At 41.5% G+C, this 20,541-nt stretch overlaps 1 protein-coding gene across 1 annotated transcript; it reads right to left on the reverse strand.

The window, feature by feature from the left end:
- Positions 1-424: 424 nt before the first annotated feature.
- wfdc3 (WAP four-disulfide core domain 3) lies at positions 425-12,612 on the reverse strand (the record flags this gene model as incomplete). The annotated part of the gene is made up of 3 exons (XM_033041655.1): positions 425-1,106; positions 3,712-3,849; positions 12,483-12,612. Coding segments are annotated over 3 exons (402 nt in total), but the record flags the coding sequence as incomplete, so codon positions are not given.
- Positions 12,613-20,541: the final 7,929 nt, after the last annotated feature.

Below are 20,541 nucleotides of genomic sequence, written 5' to 3' on the forward strand. Positions count from 1 at the left end.
GGAAAATTTGATAGGAACTTAAGGGATAGCTTTTTCACTCAGAGAGTGGTGGGGGTATGGAATGAGCTGCCAGGGAATGTTGCTTAGGTAAGTATAATAACAGCATTTAAAATAAATTTGTACAGGCAAGACCTAGAGAAATATGGACCAAATGCAAGAAAATGGGACTTTCTTGGATGGGGTATCTTGTCAGCATGGACTTGCTGGGCCTGTTTCTATGCTGTATAGCTCTAACAAGCGCTTCTATCAGGAAAATGGGACTGACATACTTGTCCTAAGAGCCAACGTTGAATCAATGTGCCAAATGGTCACCTATGTTATAGGAAAATATGAGAAAATTTATAGAATGATTTTTGTTCTTGAAAAACTGTTCTTATGTGCTTCTCAGAAGCATTATCAAGACAAAAAACATCACACAAAGTAATTTATGCAGATATAAATTTTATTACCTTTGATTAAACAGTTCCATATGTATCCATGTCTGTTAGCGGTTTCTAATTTATGAAGCAGGAAGTTGCCTGGCCTGTGAACATTCCAAAGTGGGAGGCCATTTGTGACTTGACGTCGCTCCAGGAGAATACTGTGACTTGGTGTCATTACAGCACAACTCCAGCAGGATCCTTTTATGACTCCAGCAGATCACTGCTAAATCAGCAGCTGATCCAGGACTTCAGTAGGACTCCAGTGAAGGTCTTACAGTTGTCCAGCACATAACATTCAGTGTGATCACAGGACTCCAACAGAATGAGGAGGCACTTTCAACTTTAATAACGTCTTAATGGAGCATAAGCATTATGGGTCACTTGCAGGGCAAAAATATACCAAGGACATGGCAGTAATTGACCACTGGCAGAGCAGGATTAGGTTTTAAAAGCGCAGTAATAGATTACTAATCAGGCATTAATGGCTAGAATATGGCACAAACAGACGTCTAACAACCGTGATGAGCATGAAAATACACTTGGCGAGACATTAACATGGCTCAGCACAGGCATGCCCACAGGTGGTTTTGCAACATTTCTGCTCCTTTGGACAGTCACCATCATGTTGACAGAACTCAGCACACATCTGAGTTCTTTGGGGCAAGGAACATCTTCCTGGTTTCACTGTATAAACAAAACCAATACCATTGTCAACAACTGAGGTGATCAATTCATGTACAAGTAATAGCAGGCATTTGGGTGTACTCCAGAATGTTTCAGGGCCAAGGTACACACACTGCTGAGTCAGTGGGGAACATTATGACTTTATTTCATGTTCATATTATAATTTATAAGTTCGCTTATTGTTGGGAATGCCATCCAGAAGATTTAATACTGTAAGGTACTGTACTGAAAGATCCTAATAAAGGGAGCAAAGTTAATGAGTAAACATTACCATGAATAACCAATAGACCAGATTTTGTAGGAAAATGTTGGTATTTAAATGTTGGTAACTGCAAACAATTCCCTGCATGATTGTAAGCAACTTAAAGCTATTCATGTGAATATGCAATAAGTATTTGTTCCCTCAATCACCAACTCAGAGTGACTGCAGTTTGTACCAACTACAAAATGTGCTGTGGTTACCTGCCTAGGCCACTTTAATGGCACTTTCCAAACCCACAAGCTCTACCACCAAGAAGGGCAAGGGCAGCAGATGTCTGAGAATTCTCTTGCAGATTCCCTTCCACTCGAACATTATCGTGACTTGGGATATATTGCTGGTCCTTCATCGTCATCGAGTCTAAATTCTGGAATTCACTCTCCAACTGTACTATGGAAGCACACTCACCAGAAGGACTATACTGCCATAGAGCTATACAGCATGGAAACAGCTCTATGATCTACCACATTTAAGAAGCAACTCAACACCATTTTCTAAAGGGTAACTATGAGATGGGCAATAAATGCTGTCCTTGCCAGTGACGATGATATCCTGAAAAATTAATTGAAGAGAGCCATGAAGTTGTGGTCAGCACATCACTGCAGTTTACTGAATCTATGATAACCCTGGACTCATAGAGTTCTGTACATTGACCCTTACAGATACACATTGGGTAACTTTTGTTCTGAGTGACCTTTTAGTTTAGTTTGGTTTGGTTTGGTTTAATTTAGAGGTACAGTGTGAAAACAGGCCCTTCAGCCCACCGAGTCCACAACGACCAACGATCACCGGTTTACTAGCTCTAACCTACACGCTACGGACAATTTACAGATGCCAACTAACCTACAAACCTCCATGTCTTTGGAGTGTGGGTGGAAACCGGAGCACCTTGAGAAACTCCACACGGTCCTAGAGAGAATGTATAAACACCTTACAGATAGCACCTGTAGTCAGGATTGAATCCGGTTCTCTGGCACAGTAACTCTACCACTGTGCCGCCAACTGGCTTGAATGACTAATCCTATTTAATGAGGAAGGGTTAATTGGACTGATAATTAAGGTGTCTTTAGGAAACAAAGATCATAATATATAGTTTTATATAAAAATTGAAAGATTTATTCAGTCTTAAATTTGAATGAAGCACATGAGCAAAGCGTAAGGCTTTGATTGTATGTGCTGGATTTGGAAGCTACATTGAAAGTTATGACTGCAAACTAGCAATGGCTAACATTTAAGGGACTAAGATACACAGGAATCACACAGGAAAAGTGGTCCAGCTGTGCTAAAAAGAAACCGAAAACATAAGATTTGGGAATTTTTCAAAATTGGCCAAAGAAGGAATAAAGCTTGGATAAGGGGAAATAGAATATAAATGTAGGCTGGAAAGAATCATAAAAACAGTTGGCATAAGCTTCTACAGATTGTCAACAATTAATGTAGATCCCTTGCAGACTTGCACTAGATAAATTAAACAGGGGACTGAGGAAATTAAAATCATATAATACTGGAATATATTGCTAAAAAGTGTTAAAAAGGCACTAAGAAAATAATAAGATTGGATGCAGTCAACACGGATTTATGAAGGGAAATTGTATTTGACAAATCTGTTAGAATCCAACCAGGTTGACTATGACCAAAAAACCAGACCAACTCCTCTAGTACCTCAGAAGAATAAGGAAATTCGGCATGTCTCCAACGACTATGGCCAATTTCTACAGATGCACCATAGAAAACATCTTATCCAGATGCATAATAGCCTGCGAGAGCAAATGCTCTGCCCTAACCGGCAAGGATTTGGCAAAGATTTATGAACACAGCCCAGACCATCATGCAAACCAGCCTCACTCCAGCACCTGTACTTTCTCAGTTGTTGTAACACTATACTCTGCACTCTGTTTATTTTCTCTTTTGCACTATCTGATGAACTCATATATGGTATAATCTGTCTAGATAACAGGCAAACAATGTTTTTCACACATCTTGATACACGTGACAATAGTGAACCAATACCATTATCATGGGTAGACACAAAATGCTGGAGTAACTCAGTGGGTGAGGCAGCATCTATGGAGAGAAGGAATGGGTGACGTTTCGGGTCTCGACCGGAAACGTCACCCATTACTTCTCTCCATAGATGCTGTCTCACCCGCTGAGTTACTCCAGCTTTTTGTGTCTACCTTTGATTTTATCCAGCATCCACAGTTCTTTCTCACACCATTATCATGGGGATAGGATTTGGGGCCCCAACTGTTCACAATCTGTATCAGTGGTTCAGATGAAGAAATCATCCTACACCTGCTTCTATATTTTGTGCTCTTATGATAACATGTTTCAGGTGTGTTCTACCTTCTTTGGGAGTGGTGCATTCATGGCCACATCCATTGCTGCAGCATTTCTCCTCCTCAGGGCAGTCACTGTCATCTGTACAATATTCAGCACATACGCCAATTCCTCTGATTCTCGAAGGACAGATCCCAGGCTTATCTATGGAAATCAAATACATTAATTGCTGTTAGAGCCGGGTCAGGATGTGAAATACAACATAAATCACACTTGTAATATCCAGTGAAATGATTTCCCCTGCAGATTTTATGCTCGGAGGCTCCTGTTTCAAGTGCCCCATACCCTCTATTAACTCCTCCCCTTATTTTGATCTTTACGTCATGCCTGAGGGTTTGTTTTTATTGGGTTGCTTCTTCATTGAGTTTGATTTAGCGAGTTAAATTTGCTCTTTAAGCCCAGGTTATAAGTAACCAGTTCACTTTTTGTTCAAGAGGAACATCCAGGTTTAGGAAATATCGAACTGTTAAGAAATAATAATTACCCAGATCCTCATTTTATGGTGAGCAATGCACTCTGTCACTCTGTTCAGTGGGATGGGTATATCATCTTCAATTAGCAACCAGGTGTACCTGCTGCAGACTATGACCTGCCTGAAGTGGATTGCAAGGCATTGCGAGCCTGATACAAGTTTGGAGCAGATGTGAGGAAGGGTTAATTGTCTGTGGAATTCTCTGCCTCAGAGGGTGGTGGAGGCCGGTTCTCTGGATGCTATCAAGAGAGAGCTAGATAGGGCTCTTAAAAATAGCGGAGTCAGGTGATATGGGGAGAAGGCAGGAACGGGGTACTGATTGGGGATGATCAGCCATGATCACATTGAATGGCAGTGCTGGCTCGAATGGCCAAATGGCCTACTCCTGCACCTATTGTCTATTGTCTATTGTCTATTGTGAGATCTTACTTTTTCTGGAATCTGTGATGCGTGTACTCAGAAGATGAAGCTCAGTGAGAAGGAACTGAACCACCAGCAGGGATTTGATATTGCTGGACCTTGGGGGATGGAGTCACACAAGAATGGAGTCTGCACCTCTCACTGAAAGCAGGCTTCAGGAAAGGGGAGTAACTGGCTGAAGGGGGGATCTTATTATTTAGTAGCACAAGACCTACAGATTTAATTGTTCCATTGTTTAAGCATTAAAACTGTTACATGTTTCCATAATGTTGTTTCAAAAACCTCATGATATTCTACTGTTCTGCATGGTATAAAACAGAGCATTGCTGGGCCCCGACATGTAAGACCACATTTCATTAATATCAACAGGTGTTACTGAGAAGCTCAAGTCTTTAGTTTGAGATCATCTTCCCACAAAAAAATAACATTCTTTTTGGAATTTTCTCTGCATTTATCCAAGATATGTTCCAAAGTGCAAAAAAACATAATTTTGTGAGTTTAGAAGACTAGGCAATTTTCATGCAAGTGAGGCGATAGATACTGTAGCGGCAGATTTTTCAGATCTTTCAGGAAATTAACTCCCTAGCCACTAATTGGTTGAGAGGGGATAAGGGGAATATCTTCGGTACGCATGCAAGCTGCCTCAGAGACTTACAGAGCTTCTACTTTCATAAAGCTTCAGCACACAGTCTTTTAATGAATATTTTCTTTATTGTAGATATAAAACAGTAAGATACATCCAAGGTTTTCCGACTTGTTCCAGCAATCTTCTTCGAACTCCAGCGCAATGCTTCAGATACTAGAAAACTCTTCGTGTCTTCTTCTTCACATGAGGCTTGACATGCTTGACATGGTCGAAGGATAAACCTTCTCCCTCTCCTGTCCAAAACGAATTCCCAACTAAACTAACACGCAAGCAGTTAAGCTGCATAAACACGCCCCAAGACACGTCATAAAATCCCACCCACATTTTAACGGGCTGGCTAAAATTTAAAGGAACATGCCATCCACAATGACATACAAAATAGGCCAAATGGCCACTACATACCGGCCCCTAATTGTTCCGAATACATAATGAGGCAATTACCAAATAACATCAAAAAAGTGGCCATTAAGGCTTAACATACATCAAAATCAAAATCAAAATATCAGGGAATAAAACCCTGTGGCTCCCTCGTCAGGAAATCAAACCGCGATCGCCCGCATGCCAGGCGTGGATACTAACCACCATAATAATGAGGAAAAAATAGCATGCACTATATATCTGCAATCACAATTCTTTCTCGACTCTTCCATCTTCGCTTTCGCCTTCTAGAAGCAAGCACAACTTAGTTATTGGTCTTATTAAAACATTGTTTTTTGTTTTCAGTCGCACTATACGTACCAAACCCTGAACATCAGGCATGATTTCCAGTATTCTACCCATTAACCAAGAACCTCTAGATGCTGTAGAGTCAGCCACCAACACAATGTCGCCTGGAACAAAGTTCCTTTTAATCCTTAGCCATCGTTGTCGTTCTTGGATTAAAGGCAAATACTCTTGTATCCATCTCCTCCAAAAAAGATTTGCCATATATTGTACTTGCTTCCATCTACGTCTCATATACAAATCTTCTTTTACAAAAAGCCCAGGTGGAAGTGTTGGAATGGCTTTCAGCAGAAGAATATGATTTGGTGTGAGTACTTCCAGGTCATTAGGATCGTCAGAACCTTTTGTAATAGGTCGATCGTTTAAAATCGCCTCAATTTCACAAAACAGTGTCTGTAACCCTTCATCATCCAAAACTTGTTGTCTCAGAACGGAGCGCAGCACATTTCGTACCATACGAATTAATCGTTCCCAAATACCGCCATGATGGGAACCCATTGGAGGATTAAAGTTCCATTTTATGCCTTGTTGAAGCATAGTATATTGGATTTTATCCTGATTTAAGTCTTTGAGTGCTTTTTTTAGTTCCCTATCCACTCCAACGAAATTCGAACCATTATCCGATCTTAACGAAGTAACTTGACCCCGTCGACAAATAAATCTCCTTAATGCCTGAATACATGAGTCCGTGTCGAGTGTAGATGCAACTTCAAGATGTACCGCTCTACTCGCCGTACAAGTGAAGATCACACCATATCTTTTCACAAGGCTACGTCCTCTCTTAACTTCCATAGGACCAAAATAATCCACCCCCACATCTGTGAATGGAGGTTTGTCTGGAGTGATCCTCTCCAAAGGCAAGTCTGCCATCTTCTGTATACCAAGTTTCCCACGCTCTCGCGTGCATATGATGCAATTTTTTATTATCTTTCTTGCTGCTGAATTAGCCTTGGTAACCCAATATTTTTTACGAAGTTGGGATAGCATGTAATTTCTTCCTCCATGCCCAATTTGTTCATGAATATGCCGTAATAATAATGTTGTTATGTAAAAGTCCTTAGCGAGAATGATAGGACGTTTCCTTTCTTCAGGCATTGCCAATCTGTTTAGGCGTCCACCCATCCGCAGAAGATCTCCTTCCCAAATTGGGTCGAGCTTATACAATTGACTACTTCTTTTTACCCCTTCTCCACCAGCTTGTAATGTTAATATCTCTTCTTTGTATTTCTGCCTTTGACAGAAAGAAATGATCGCATTTTCTGCTTTGAGGAGATCATCAAGACATAGGCACTGTTGGCTGGCTGAAGCTTCAAAAACTTGCGTCTGGAATTTGATTTCCTTTTCCCTTTCCGCAGGATTCTTCTCCAAGATACTTTCTGTTATTTGGTTCTTTTCCCGAATTTTCATCAACAATCTTGTTTTTATTTTAAGAAACCAGGCTACCGATGTTCTCAATTTATTCCATGATGAAAAGTGGGTAATTAAACTATTCACGGTGTCATATGAGTTTTTTTCAATCACATTCACCGAAATGTTTTGTTTAATTTCCGGATCTGTTGTAGAGATTTCAAATCCGAGTTCAAGCTTTGGCCATTCTCTACTTGGCTTACTAAGAAACTTTGGCCCATTGATCCATCTCTTGTTATTAAGAAAGCAATTTGCTGTTTGTCCCCTAGAGACTTCATCCGCAGGATTTTCCTTTGTATTAACATATCTCCATTGAGAAACATTAGTAGCTCCTAGTACAAAGGAAACTCTATTTGCAACAAATGTCATAAAACGTTTGCTTTCATTGTTAATATATTTCAAAACCGTAGTACTATCGGTCCAGAAGGTAGATTCTTCCAGTTGAAATTGCAGTTCCTTTTTCAGCATTATGTAAATTTTCACAGCTAAGACTGCTGCTGTAAGTTCCATTCTGGGAATCGTCTTTTGCTTCAATGGTGCTACTCTGGCTTTTCCCATTACGAATGCAACATGCACTCTTTTGTTTACATCTTGTAGTCTTAAGTATGAAACAGTCCCATAACCACTTTCGCTGGCATCCGAAAAGTGATGCAGTTGCGCATTTCCGATATTACCAATGGTTTTAGGCTTTATACACCGATCTACCTTAAACGTTGACATTTTTTGGAGGTCTTTTAACCATTCTGTCCAACTGTGCGAGGATGTTTGAGTTATACTCTCATCCCAACCAAGTTTTTCTCGACACAGATTCTGTAAAATTAACTTGGCTAGCAGTGTAAATGGTGCCAGAAATCCCAAAGGATCATATACTGAACCAATCACAGGTAAGATACCCCTTCTTGTGCATGGTCGTTCCTGAATTGACAATTTAAACTTAAACACATCCGTTTCCACACACCAGTGCAGTCCCAGTGCTCTTTCCATTGGCAAGTTGTCTTTGTCTAAATCCATCACCTTGGTTTCTTCGGCTCTGTCATCTGGTGGAATGCTTTCCAAAACAGCACGACTGTTGCTGACCCACTTGGTAAGTACAAATCCTCCCTTATTGCAGAGAAAGGTTAGGTGCTTCACTATTTGAATTGCCTCTAACTCGGTAGATACGGATTTTAGGCAATCGTCCACATAAAAATTATTTTTCAAAGTGGAAATTACCTCCTCTGGGAAATAATCTTTATTATCCTCTGCGGTTTTCCTCAAAGCGAAATTCGCACAACTTGGAGATGACACTGCTCCGAAAAGATGTACTTTCATTCGGTAATCAACAAGGTCTTGCTGCACATCCCCTTCAGGCCACCATAAGAATCGCAGATAATCAATATGTTTACCAGTTACTTTCACTTGATAAAACATTGCTCTGATATCAGCCATCAAAGCTATCGGTTCTTGCCTAAATTTGATGAGAACTCCAAGGAGCGAGTTAGTAAGGTCTGGACCTTGCAGTAATTCACTGTTAAGTGATGTCCCTTTAAAGACTGCCGCGCAGTCAAAGACCACCCTCAATGTCCCTTTCTTCGAGTGGTACACCCCATGGTGCGGAATATACCAGATCTCTCCATCATCTCGATATAGTTGATTCATTGGTATCCTTTCAGCATAATCATTATTAATCATATTCTGTAAGAAGGATGTATATTCCTCTTGAAATTTCGTGTTCTTAACAAATTTACGTTTCAAACCATGAATACGCTGTTCAGCCATATAGCGATTATTTGGTAAATTGACACTTTCCTTCTTGAAAGGTAAATCCAAACAATAATGTCCATTTTTCATCTTAACTGAATGGTTCATAATATCTAAGAATTTCAATTCTTCTCTAGACATTTCTTCATGTTCTTGGCTGGTACTTTCATTGAAGTCATGATTATATTGCTTCATTAACAGCTTTTCCAATTTACCTGTAGATATTTGGTTAACAGCAACAGCACGGCAATTCATTTTGCTGGTGCTTTCCTTATTCTTACCCAAGGAGCCATAAATAACCCATCCTAGTAGGGTCTTCATAGCATACGGTCCATCCCCTTGGCTCCTAATTATCTGTACAGGTTCTAATGCTCTCAGGGCATTCGTTCCAATAAGTAAGTCAATATCAGAATTTATCTTTGTTATTTTGACTTCTTTCAGGTAAGGCCATTGCTGTAAGTCTTCACATCTGGGTACATTTTGACGACCAACAGGCATTGTTTCATGTGTGAAAACCTCTGAAATTGGAATAAAATTATCTTCATCCAAACTGGATATCTCCATATTTGTTATATAATAACTCTGGTAATCCTTTTCTTTATTCATGGTACGCATTTGAATTTTAACTTTCTCTCCAGTAATGTCCAACCTTCTCATCAAATTCTCTGTGCAAAAAGTAGCTGAACTCCCATGATCCAGAAATGCATATGTTTGCAACACTACATTAGTTTCCCTATTTCTCACTTGTACTGGTAAAATAGAGAAAATGCATGCTTTCTCTCCGGCCCCAATATGTGCAGTTACTTGAGGCGAGGTGATAGCATTTACATCCGCTGACTCCTTTTTCTGCTCAGTAAGATCTGGCTCTTTCTTTACAGTATGAAGCACATCAGGATGATTCTGCTTACATTTGTCACAAATTATTGGACACTTACAGTCTTTTACCATGTGCCCTTTCTTTAAACATCCATAGCAGATTCCATTCCTTTTTAAAAAGTCCATCTTTTTTTCATATTTCTTTTCCTTAAATTTACGACACCATCTTATGGTGTGACCTACTTCATCACAAAATGGACAGAATTCATTCTTTCTGGTCGGTGCATCCTCTTTTGCACCACCTAACACCTTCTCAGGTATTATATTGGTAGCAAAATTGCTTTTCTTAGGCCCTGTCTTTTGTTTAGTTTTGACATAGGTAGAACCCTTATAAATTGCAAGTGGCTTGGCTTCTTCAATAATCCCGCTGCATGAATCTGACATGTACCGTACTTCTATTTCTAAATATTCCACCAGGTCTGGTAGCCTGGCTACTTGTTTGCTCTTATCACGTATTTCACCTGCCCTATCTCTCCACTTTTCTCTCATTCTTCTGGGCAACTTGCTAATGATGATTCTCATATTACTTGAAAGATTAATTTCCTCCATATAGCCAAGATTTTTCATCGAGCTGCAACATCTTCTCAGAAATATTGCATATTCACTCAATTTATCCACATCGTCTGGCTTGATTTCTTTCCAATCATGGGCCTTTTCAATGTATGCATTCGCAATCCTCTGTTCATCACCAAAACGTTCCTTCAATAATCTTCTCGCCTTTTTATAGCCCTGGTTGTCTGGCTCCATCTGACAACTTTCCACAAGCCCCTTCACCTTTCCTTGTGTGTACTTCACCAGAAACCTTAAGCGCTCTTTTTCATCCATAACTTTCTTCTCTAATACCTCTTCCAGTGCCCTCACGAAAGTTTCATATTCTAAAGGATCTCCAGCATACGTAGGAATTTCAACTGGTGGCAAAATGAGAGATTTATTTCGTCGAGCTATAATCTCGTTGAATTCAGATTGCTTATGTAGCAGTGCCAATAGACCAACCTGATTCCCTTCTCCTTGGTCCACTGGTCCTTCTCGAGTTTGTACGGATGTTCTTATAGTAGCTAGTTTCGGTCCAGCACCCATTTGCTGAGCTGAAGGTTCACTCAACCTATTTAGGTTTTCCAATCCAAGGTATCCTGTGGACTTTGACCGTGGAATCGATTCAACTGCCAATTCACTCTGAGCAGGTCTGGCTCTCTGTCTAGAGCTTATCGCCTTTGATGATCTAGAGCTGCATCTAGACCCTTCACTTTCCAGTATGTCCCTTCTGGCTTTAGCCACCTTCAACTTTGTATCTAATTCCAGTTGTTCCTGACATCGCGCCATTTCTTCTTGCTGTCGCTTTGTCTCATCTTGCTGTCGGGCCATCTGTTGCATCATCTCTTCTTGCTGTCGGGCCATCTCATGTTTTTTCTTCATAGCATCCGCTTCTATTGAGAGCGCTGCTAACTCAGCCTTTGCTCCCAAACGAGCAGAAGCCCTCGAAACCGAACTGGCTGAGCTACCAGATTTACGGCCTGATCTTTGTGAAGATACATTTGAGATACTATCTCCCGGTTCTATTTCATCACCTTCTTCTTCTGGCTTAGTATCTTCTTTTCTGCTACCTTTACTTTTGCTAACTTGCTCTAACCATCCTTCTACAACTTCTTTGGATTCATCATAATACTCCGTATTTTCACAATCCCACTTAAAATGTCTTTCACGCTCCTCTTCACATGAGGCCTGACATGGTTAAGGCTACTTATCAGGCGTAATTTCTCTTCCACCTTGTCCTGGTTCTCTTCTGATTCCATGAGTGTCTTCACACTTTCAAACAGCTTTCTAATCTTCTTCCCCAACTTGTTCCTATCCAATTCAGCCTCCTTGAGAACATAACTTCGACCTTTCTCAGTGAGTTTAAGTTGTCTGGCTGGTCTTTCTTCACCACCATGTGGCTCTTCTGGCATAGCTCTGCCCCTTCGACTTAGTGTAGCGGCAGATTTTTCAGATCTTTCAGGAAATTAACTCCCTAGCCACTAATTGGTTGAGAGGGGATAAGGGGAATATCTTCGGTACGCATGCAAGCTGCCTCAGAGACTTACAGAGCTTCTACTTTCATAAAGCTTCAGCACAGTCTTTTAATGAATATTTTCTTTATTGTAGATATAAAACATTAAGATACATCCAAGGTTTTCCGACTTGTTCCAGCAATCTTCTTCGAACTCCAGCGCATTGCTTCAGATACTAGAAAACTCTTCGTGTCTTCTTCTTCACATGAGGCTTGACATGCTTGACATGCTTGACATGCTTGACATGGTCGAAGGATAAACCTTCTCCCTCTCCTGTCCAAAACGAATTCCCAACTAAACTAACACGCAAGCAATTAAGCTGCATAAACACGCCCCAAGACACGTCATAAAATCCCACCCACATTTTAACGGGCTGGCTAAAATTTAAAGGAACATGCCATCCACAATGACATGCAAAATAGGCCAAATGGCCACTACAGATACTTACTGAATGCTGGTGGTACACAGACAGCACCACAATCAAAGACACAGCACTTGTCCGGGCCAGGGCAATCTTCATCACATCTACATCCGCGCTTTGTCACAGCAACCACCAGTCTCCAAGGGACTGTCCGAGTTTAATCTCTTCCAAACACAAAACACTCTCCTGTGATTCTCCACATATACATTGCATCACAGTCTGATATTCATTGAAGACTGCAAATCTCAGGGACCATATGCAACCATTAATGGAACATTAATGAGTCTGATACATCAATGGGCGAATACTGCAGTCAGAGAAAGGACCTTCCAGGACACTGCAGAGAACTTCCCAGTTTTTTTCAACAGTGAAATGTTTATGTCCAACTGAGGAGCATTGAAAGGAATGCTTCTCTACAGCATTCTCTCAGAGTATCAGCCAAATTAATGTTCCCAAGCCACCAGGATAGGAGCAATTCATGGTGGACAAAATTCTGGAGAAACTCAGCGGGTGAGGCAGCATCTATGGAGCGAAGGAAATAGGCAACGTTTTGGGTCAAAACCCTTCTTCAGACTGATGTGAGGGTGGGTGGGGGGTGAGGGGTGGGAGGAAGAAAGGAAGAGGTGGAGCCAGAGGGCTGAGGGAGAGCTGAGATGGGGAGGAGAAAGTAAGGACTATCTGAAATTAAAGAAGTCAAGGTTCATACCGCTGGGGTGCAAACTGCCCAAGCGAAATATGAGGTGCTGCTCCTCCAATTTACGATGGGCCTCACTCTGGCCATGGAGGAGGCCCAGGACAGAAAGGTCGGATTCGGAATGGGAGGGGGAGTTGAAGTGCTGAGCCACCGGGAGATCAGGTTGGTTATTGCGAACCGAGCAGAGATGTTCGGCGAAGCGATCGGAACCCTCCTGGTTTTATATATTTGTCTTTGAGAATATATACATTGACATGTTAGGAAATAAATTTGCAAATATGCAAATGGAAACCCTAGGAAGGCGCCCCCCCCCCCCTCCTCAAGTCCGTTCCGTCATTCAAAGAGATCATTGCTCCTCTGGATCTCAAATCTATCCATCCGCTTTGGGGTTCCGGAAACCTTGATACTCTCATTCAAAGTCAGCTTTGACATTTTGGACAAACATCCACTTATGATGACTTACTAGACTAAGAGGGGCCATTTCCCCAACGCAATATTCCACCACCCACCCATAGCCCCTAACTGCAGGAGCGTCTCATTTCCCCTCATCCCCCAGCACTCCCTCCCCCTCCTCCTCATGTGTGGGAGGGGAGGAGGGGAGGGAAGGGGGGTGTGGGGTGGGAGGGGAGGAGGGGAGTGGGTGTATGTGGGCAGGGGGGTGTAGGAGAGGAGAAAGCGTGGTGTGGGGGAGGGGGTGTGGCGGACCACCAAAAGAGTTTTGATTGTCAAAAATCTACTCCTCTGATCTACCTTAAATTTCTCACCTCTCACCTGAAACCTGTGCACCTGAACTAGACTCACCTGAGTAGACTCACCTGCCCTTGGAAAGTGACTGATATTCTACCTGATCTAAAACCCTCATAATCTTACAAACTTCTACAAGATCACTTCCTACCCTCCAACGTTCCAGCAAAAATAAACCCAGCCTCTCCATTCCAGGAAATATCTAGATGAATTTATTTTCCCTAACATTACCACATCCTTCATGTACTATGTTGACAAGAACTACACATAATATTCCTAGTGGATTCTGAGCAAAGCTGCAACATATCTTGATATGATGGGAGTTAGTGGATATGAGGATAATTCAGGAAATTTGAGTTGAGAAAAAAATTCAGTTGCAATATTGATGGTTGGCGAGTCGGCTCAAAGAACCAAATATCCGACTCCTTTTAGAAACATAGAAACATGGAAAAATAGGTGCAGAGCTAGGTCATTTGGCCCATCGAGCCAACACCACCATTCAATATGATCATGGCTGATCATCTAAAATCAGTACCCCGATCGTGCTTTTTCCCCATATCCCTTGATTCCTTTAGCCCTAAGAGTTAAATCGAACACTCACTTGAAAACATCCAGTGAATTGGCCTCCACTGCCTTCTGTGGCAGAGAATTCCACAGATTCACAACACTCTGGGTGAATTTGTTTTCTCTCATCTCAAGTCCTAAATGGCCTACCCCTTATTCTTAAACTGTGACCCCTGGTTCTGGGCTCCCCCAACATCGGGAACATTTTTCCTGCATCTAGCCTGTCCAATCCTTTAAGAATTTTACATGTTTCTATAAGATCCCCTCTCATCGTAAATTCCTGTGAATACAAGCCCAGTCGATCCATTCTTTCATCATATGTCAGTCCCGCCATCCCGGGAATTAACCTGGTAGACCTATGCTGCACTCCCTCAATAGCAATAATGTCCTTCCTCAAATTAGGAGACCAAATTTGCACACAATACTTCAAGTGCGGCCTCACCAGGGCCGTGTACAACTGCAGTAGGAACTCCTTGCGCCTAAACTTAAATCCTCTCCCAATGAAGGCCAACATGCATTAGCTTTCTTCACTGCCTGCTGTACCAAAATGGATAACCTCATATTTGTCCACATTATACTGCATCTGCCAAGTCACCCAACTTATCCAAGTCACCCTGCAGCCTCATAGCATCCTCATTGCATCTCACACTGCCATACAGCTTTGTGTAATCCGCAAACTTGGAGATGTCACATTTAATTCCCTCATCTAAATCGTTTATATATATTGTAAATAAGTGGGGTCCCAGCTCTGAGCCTTGCGGCACCCCACTAGTTACCGCCTGCCTTTTCCGAAAAGGACCCGCTAATTGTCTGCCAACCAGTTCTCTATCCATGTCAATACCCTGCCCCCAATACTATGGGTTCTAATTTTGCACACTAATCTCTTGCGTGGGACCTTACCAAAGACTTTTTTAATTTATTCTGTTTTGTCCTTAACCTAATTCATTCTGGTCACTATCTTGGCTCAACTTCCCTGCTCCCATTATCCTTACAGCTACCCTTAGACCAGGGGTTCCCAACCTTCTCCGTCCCGTTTACCCCAGGCAACTTTTTGAAAGTAAATTTACCCCCACCCTGCTTTGTTCAGTAATTTGAGTTTATACTTCTACCATAATAAAGCAACCCACAAAGAGGACATTTTAAAATATTGTTATTAACAAATCCAGAATTAACAAATTTACCCCCTAGGTAGGAGACATTTACTCAAGGGTAAATGTACCCCAGGTTGGGAACCCTTGCCTTCGAGTGTGGTCTCCTCCACTCCTCATCCAATTACAGGAACCTGTCTCCAGGACTGCTCCAGTCAAAACCATGATCATTCTGGACATCAGGCCCCTGTTTTAGATAAATGTGAAACTATTCATTTTAGCTTTCGTTTCCTCAGCAGTCAGTGGGGACTTCCTGTGGGGTCAGTCTCCAGATTGTGGTCACTAGTTGAATGTTTCATTTCCTGTTTACAAGAAACATGATTAATTCCACCTGCCCACTCTCCTACCAGGGTAATTGGAGCTATCATTCCTCACCTTGTCTCCAGACACGGTTGCCTGAACCCAATGAGAACCAATAGAGACAACTATCTGATCCTCAGAGTTGACCACCCAATCTCCAGACTCAACTACCCAATCCCGAGGAACAACCAATGGATTCTCAAACGGAAATATTCCTCAGCTATTCCTTTACCCAATCCTCAGGTCCAATCACCTGATCCCAGAGGTGCGGTTCCAAATTATCCAAGCCTATTTCCCTCAACTGTGTCTACACAGCCATTCTCCCTCACTCTACCATCTCTGTTGAGTTCTCTCCTTTTTCTCACAACTCCTTAATCCATCCACATTGCCTTCCTCTTTCTTTCCACAGGACATTGGACTGTTTCCCTCTCTGCCTCTTTCCAGAAAGGCCTCTTCCTCCAGGATCCTCTTCCTCTTCTTCCCACCTTGGCTCCCTTCCCTCTTTCTCCACAGAACCCTTACTCCCATCTCACTGTTGCTTTGCCTCTCTCTCTCTCGCTCTCTCTCTATCTCTCCCCCTCTCTCTCTCTTTTTAGACCCTTTCATTCATCTATTAGTCTAGCATTCTCCAGCTCCTCACCAATTATTCCCCACATTCTCCCTCTTCCTCTTCATTTCCTTTGGGCTGTTGCTAGTCATGTTGAATTTTGTGAGTAAACATGCCAAGACAATTTGCTCACATGCCAGTGCCAGTACAGAAATAGTTTGGCCACATTCTCGATTACGTCTTCAGTGCTACATCTGGGATGTTGACTGGTCCTATAGTCTTTGATGAATACAATATGTTCAGCCATTCTTTGATATCATTTTAATAATCATGAGAATTTAATTGTCATATGTACCAACAGTCAATCAATGAAATTCATACTTGCTGCAACTTAACAGGTATATTGACATAATAGCACACAGATAAATATCTAATAATACAATAAATTAATAAAGTAATACTATGTAACCATAAGAGTGCAAAAACAAACTCTGTAATGCAACCAAAGACATATTCCACAGAAGATCACAGTTGCTGAGGTAGTGGTTAGTGTTGTGCAGTGTTCATAACCATTCACGATTAGACTTGGCGGGAAGGTAGATCTTATTGAAGGTAGGCGCAAAATGCTGGACAGGCAACATCTCTGTAGAGAAGGAATGGGTGATGTTTCGGGTCGAGACCCTTCTTCAGACTCAGCCTCAAAATCGATCTCGACCCATCTTCAGACTCTTAATCACATTTGGCAGTCTGTTTCTATACATATTCTGATCTGGGGAATTTTCCTGTGATAAAGAGCAACGTCATAAGCTGTTTCAACATTTAGGGAGTCTTCCAGTCCTATTTTATTTGCTGAACGGGAAGCAGCAGCTATATGGACAATCAACCCCAAAGAGATGCCTTGGAGAAGATCCAGACCCTGCCCAGGCTGTGGGCAGTGACCTCTGAGGGCATTCCTCATGGACACATGGACTTACATCGAGAGCACTGTGTGTAGTACAGTGCCCTCCATAAAGTTGGGACAAAGACCCATCATTTATTTATCTGCCTCAGTACTCCACAATTTGAGATTTGTAATAGAAAAATTCACATGTGGTTAAAGTGCTCATTGTCAGATTTTAATAAAGGCCATTTTTATACATTTTGGTTTCACCATGTAGATATTACAGCTGTGTTTATACATAGGCACCCCATTACAGGGCACCATAATGTTTGGGACACATGGCTTCATAGGTGTTTGTAATTGCACAAGTGTGTTTAAATGCCTCCTTAATGCAGGTATAAGAGAGCTCTCAGCACCTAGTCTTTCCTCCAGTCTTTCCATCACCTTTGGAAACTTTTATTGCTGTTGATCAAAGTTGAGGACCAAAGTTGTGCCAATGAAAGTCAAAGAAGTAAGAAACAAGAATAAAACTGTAAGAGACATCAGCCAAACCTTAGGCTTACCAAAATCAAGTTTGGAACATCATCAAGAAGAAAGAGAGCACTGGTGAGCTTACTGATCGCAAAGGGACTGGCAGGCCAAGGAAGACGTCCACAGCTGATGGCAGAAGAATTCTCTCCATGATAGAAACAAATCCCCAAACACCAGTCTGGCAGATCAGAAACACTCTTCAGGAGTCAGGTATGGATTTGTCAATGATCACTGTCCGCAGAAGACTTCATGAACAGAAATATAGAGGCTACATTGCAAGATGCAAAACACTGGTCAGCCGTAAAAATAGGATGGCCAGGTTACAGTTTGCCAAGAAGTACTTAAAAGAACAACCACAGTTTTGGAAAAAGGTCTTGTGGACAGATGAGACAAAGATTAACCTATATCAGAATGATGGCAAGAGCAAAGTATGGAGGAGTGAAGGAACTGCCCAAGATCCAAAGCATACCACCGCATCTGTGAAACACGGTGGTGGGGGTGTTATGGCATGGGCATGTATGGCTGCTGAAGGTACTGGCTCACTTATCTTGATTGATGATACAACTGCTGATGATAGTAGCATAATGAATTCTGAAGTGTATAGACACATCCTATCTGCTCAAGTTCAAACAAATGCCTCAAAACTCATTGGCCAGCGGTTCATTCTACAGCAAGATAATGATCACTTACATACTGCTAAAGCAACAAAGGAGTTTTTCAAAACTAAAAAATTGTCAATTCTTGAGTGGCCAAGTCAATCACCTGATCTTAACCCAATTGAGCATGCCTTTTATATGCTGACGAGAAAACTAAATGGGACTAGCCCCCAAAACAAGCATAAGCTAAAGATGGCTGCAATACAGGGCTGGCAGAGCATCACCAAAGAAGACACACAGCACCTGCTGATGTCCATGAATCGCAGACTTCAAGCAGTCATTGCATGCAAAGGATATGGAACGAAATACTAAACATGACTATTTTCATTTACATGACATTGCTGTGTCCCAAACATTACGGTGTCCTGAAATGGGGAGACTATGCTTAAACACTGCTGTAATTTCTACATGGTGAAACCAAAATGTATAAAAATGGCCTTTATTAACATCTGACAATGTGCACTTTAACCACATGTGATTTTATTCTATTACAAATCTGTGGAGTACAGAGGCATATAAATAAATGATGGGTCTTTGTCCCAAACATTATGGAGGGCACTGGGTATGTGCGATATTGAGATGAACCTGGAGCTGAAACAAATACTGCACTGTCCTATTTGTTAGTGTATCAAAGAATACGCCAAATACATCCAAAGAAAGCAAGAGTTGTATTTACTTAACATCTTTCACTACCCCAGGTTACAGCCAATGAATTACTTTGACATCTTGTCATCGTTGTAATGCAGGAAATATCCATGCAGAGCCAGCTCCCTCAACAGCAGGTTAACTCTTTCAGTGATGAATAACAACCAGACCAACAGATGTGTTGGTTACCTGAAACCGGAAAATCCAATGTCCATACCATGTCTATTGTCTATTGTCATTGGTTTGTAAGCTGAATATAAGACGTTGATTTATCAATTTACATTTGGCCTCTCCCGAGCAATAAAGAAAGCCTAGGATAGACAGGTTGGTGTTGGAGTGGGAAGGAGAGTTAAAATAATATGCAACTGAAAGCTTGAGATGGCCGTTGCGAACAAAACCTAGAATATAAAAGGATATAATGTTGAGATCTTAAATGGCACAGGTCAGGTCTTTAGCCAGTTGGTGAATGTGTGAAATTCAATGCCACAGTTAACCGTGGAGAGTGTCATTGGATATTTTTAAAGCGGAGATTGATAGGTTCTTGTTTAGTAAGGCTGTTTAAATGTTATGGGGAGAAGGCATATAAAGTGAAAACAAAACCAAACATGGCAGAGGGGAAGCTATGCTTCTGTTATGATTGTCTTCTTGTCATTCTCAGAAGGATATTACATGGTCTTCAAATGAGTCAGATGCACCCACAACATCTGACTTCCAGCAGCTGCTCCATCCCTACTCTTCTGAACATCACTCTGTTCACCTCACTAGAACTAACTCTATCTTACCTGAATCAGCTAGGTTGTGTTAAGATACTGATGATCTGTTATGCTCTTGCACATACAATGAGAAGATGGGACAAAAGTCAAATTTCATAAAGTTTCATGAACCACATAGTAGCAATGGTGGTGATCTAAAGTACACTGGGAAAGTGATAATGTAAAGGGCAACAAAGACATTAATTTATTAAATGGGTAACAATCTTGAACAAAGAAACTCCCTGCTGATTACCACAAAGCACCAACTTTTATCCAATCACCTTGTGCACTGCCATGTTAAACAGCACTTGGAATAAGTACATTAAGTCAGGGTAGACACACGGATAGAAATAGGCCCTTCGGCCCACTGGGTTCTTGCCATTTGAGCTCCATTTTTGCACTAATCCTACCATAACCCATTTTATTCTCCCCACACCACTCAACTTCCTCCCAAATACTCATATATGTACACACTAAGGGTAGTCAATTAACTCAAAGAATAGAGAAGCAAAACTGATTGGAGAGGCCGTATACATATAGAGCTGATATAAACCAGTGTAGTCACACTGCGTGAATTGATTGCCTTCCAGGCTGTTTGACTCTCTCATCTTAGGTGTATCTTCCA

This window comes from Amblyraja radiata, chromosome 23 (genome assembly GCF_010909765.2).
Source record: "Amblyraja radiata isolate CabotCenter1 chromosome 23, sAmbRad1.1.pri, whole genome shotgun sequence".
Lineage (NCBI taxonomy): Eukaryota > Metazoa > Chordata > Chondrichthyes > Rajiformes > Rajidae > Amblyraja > Amblyraja radiata.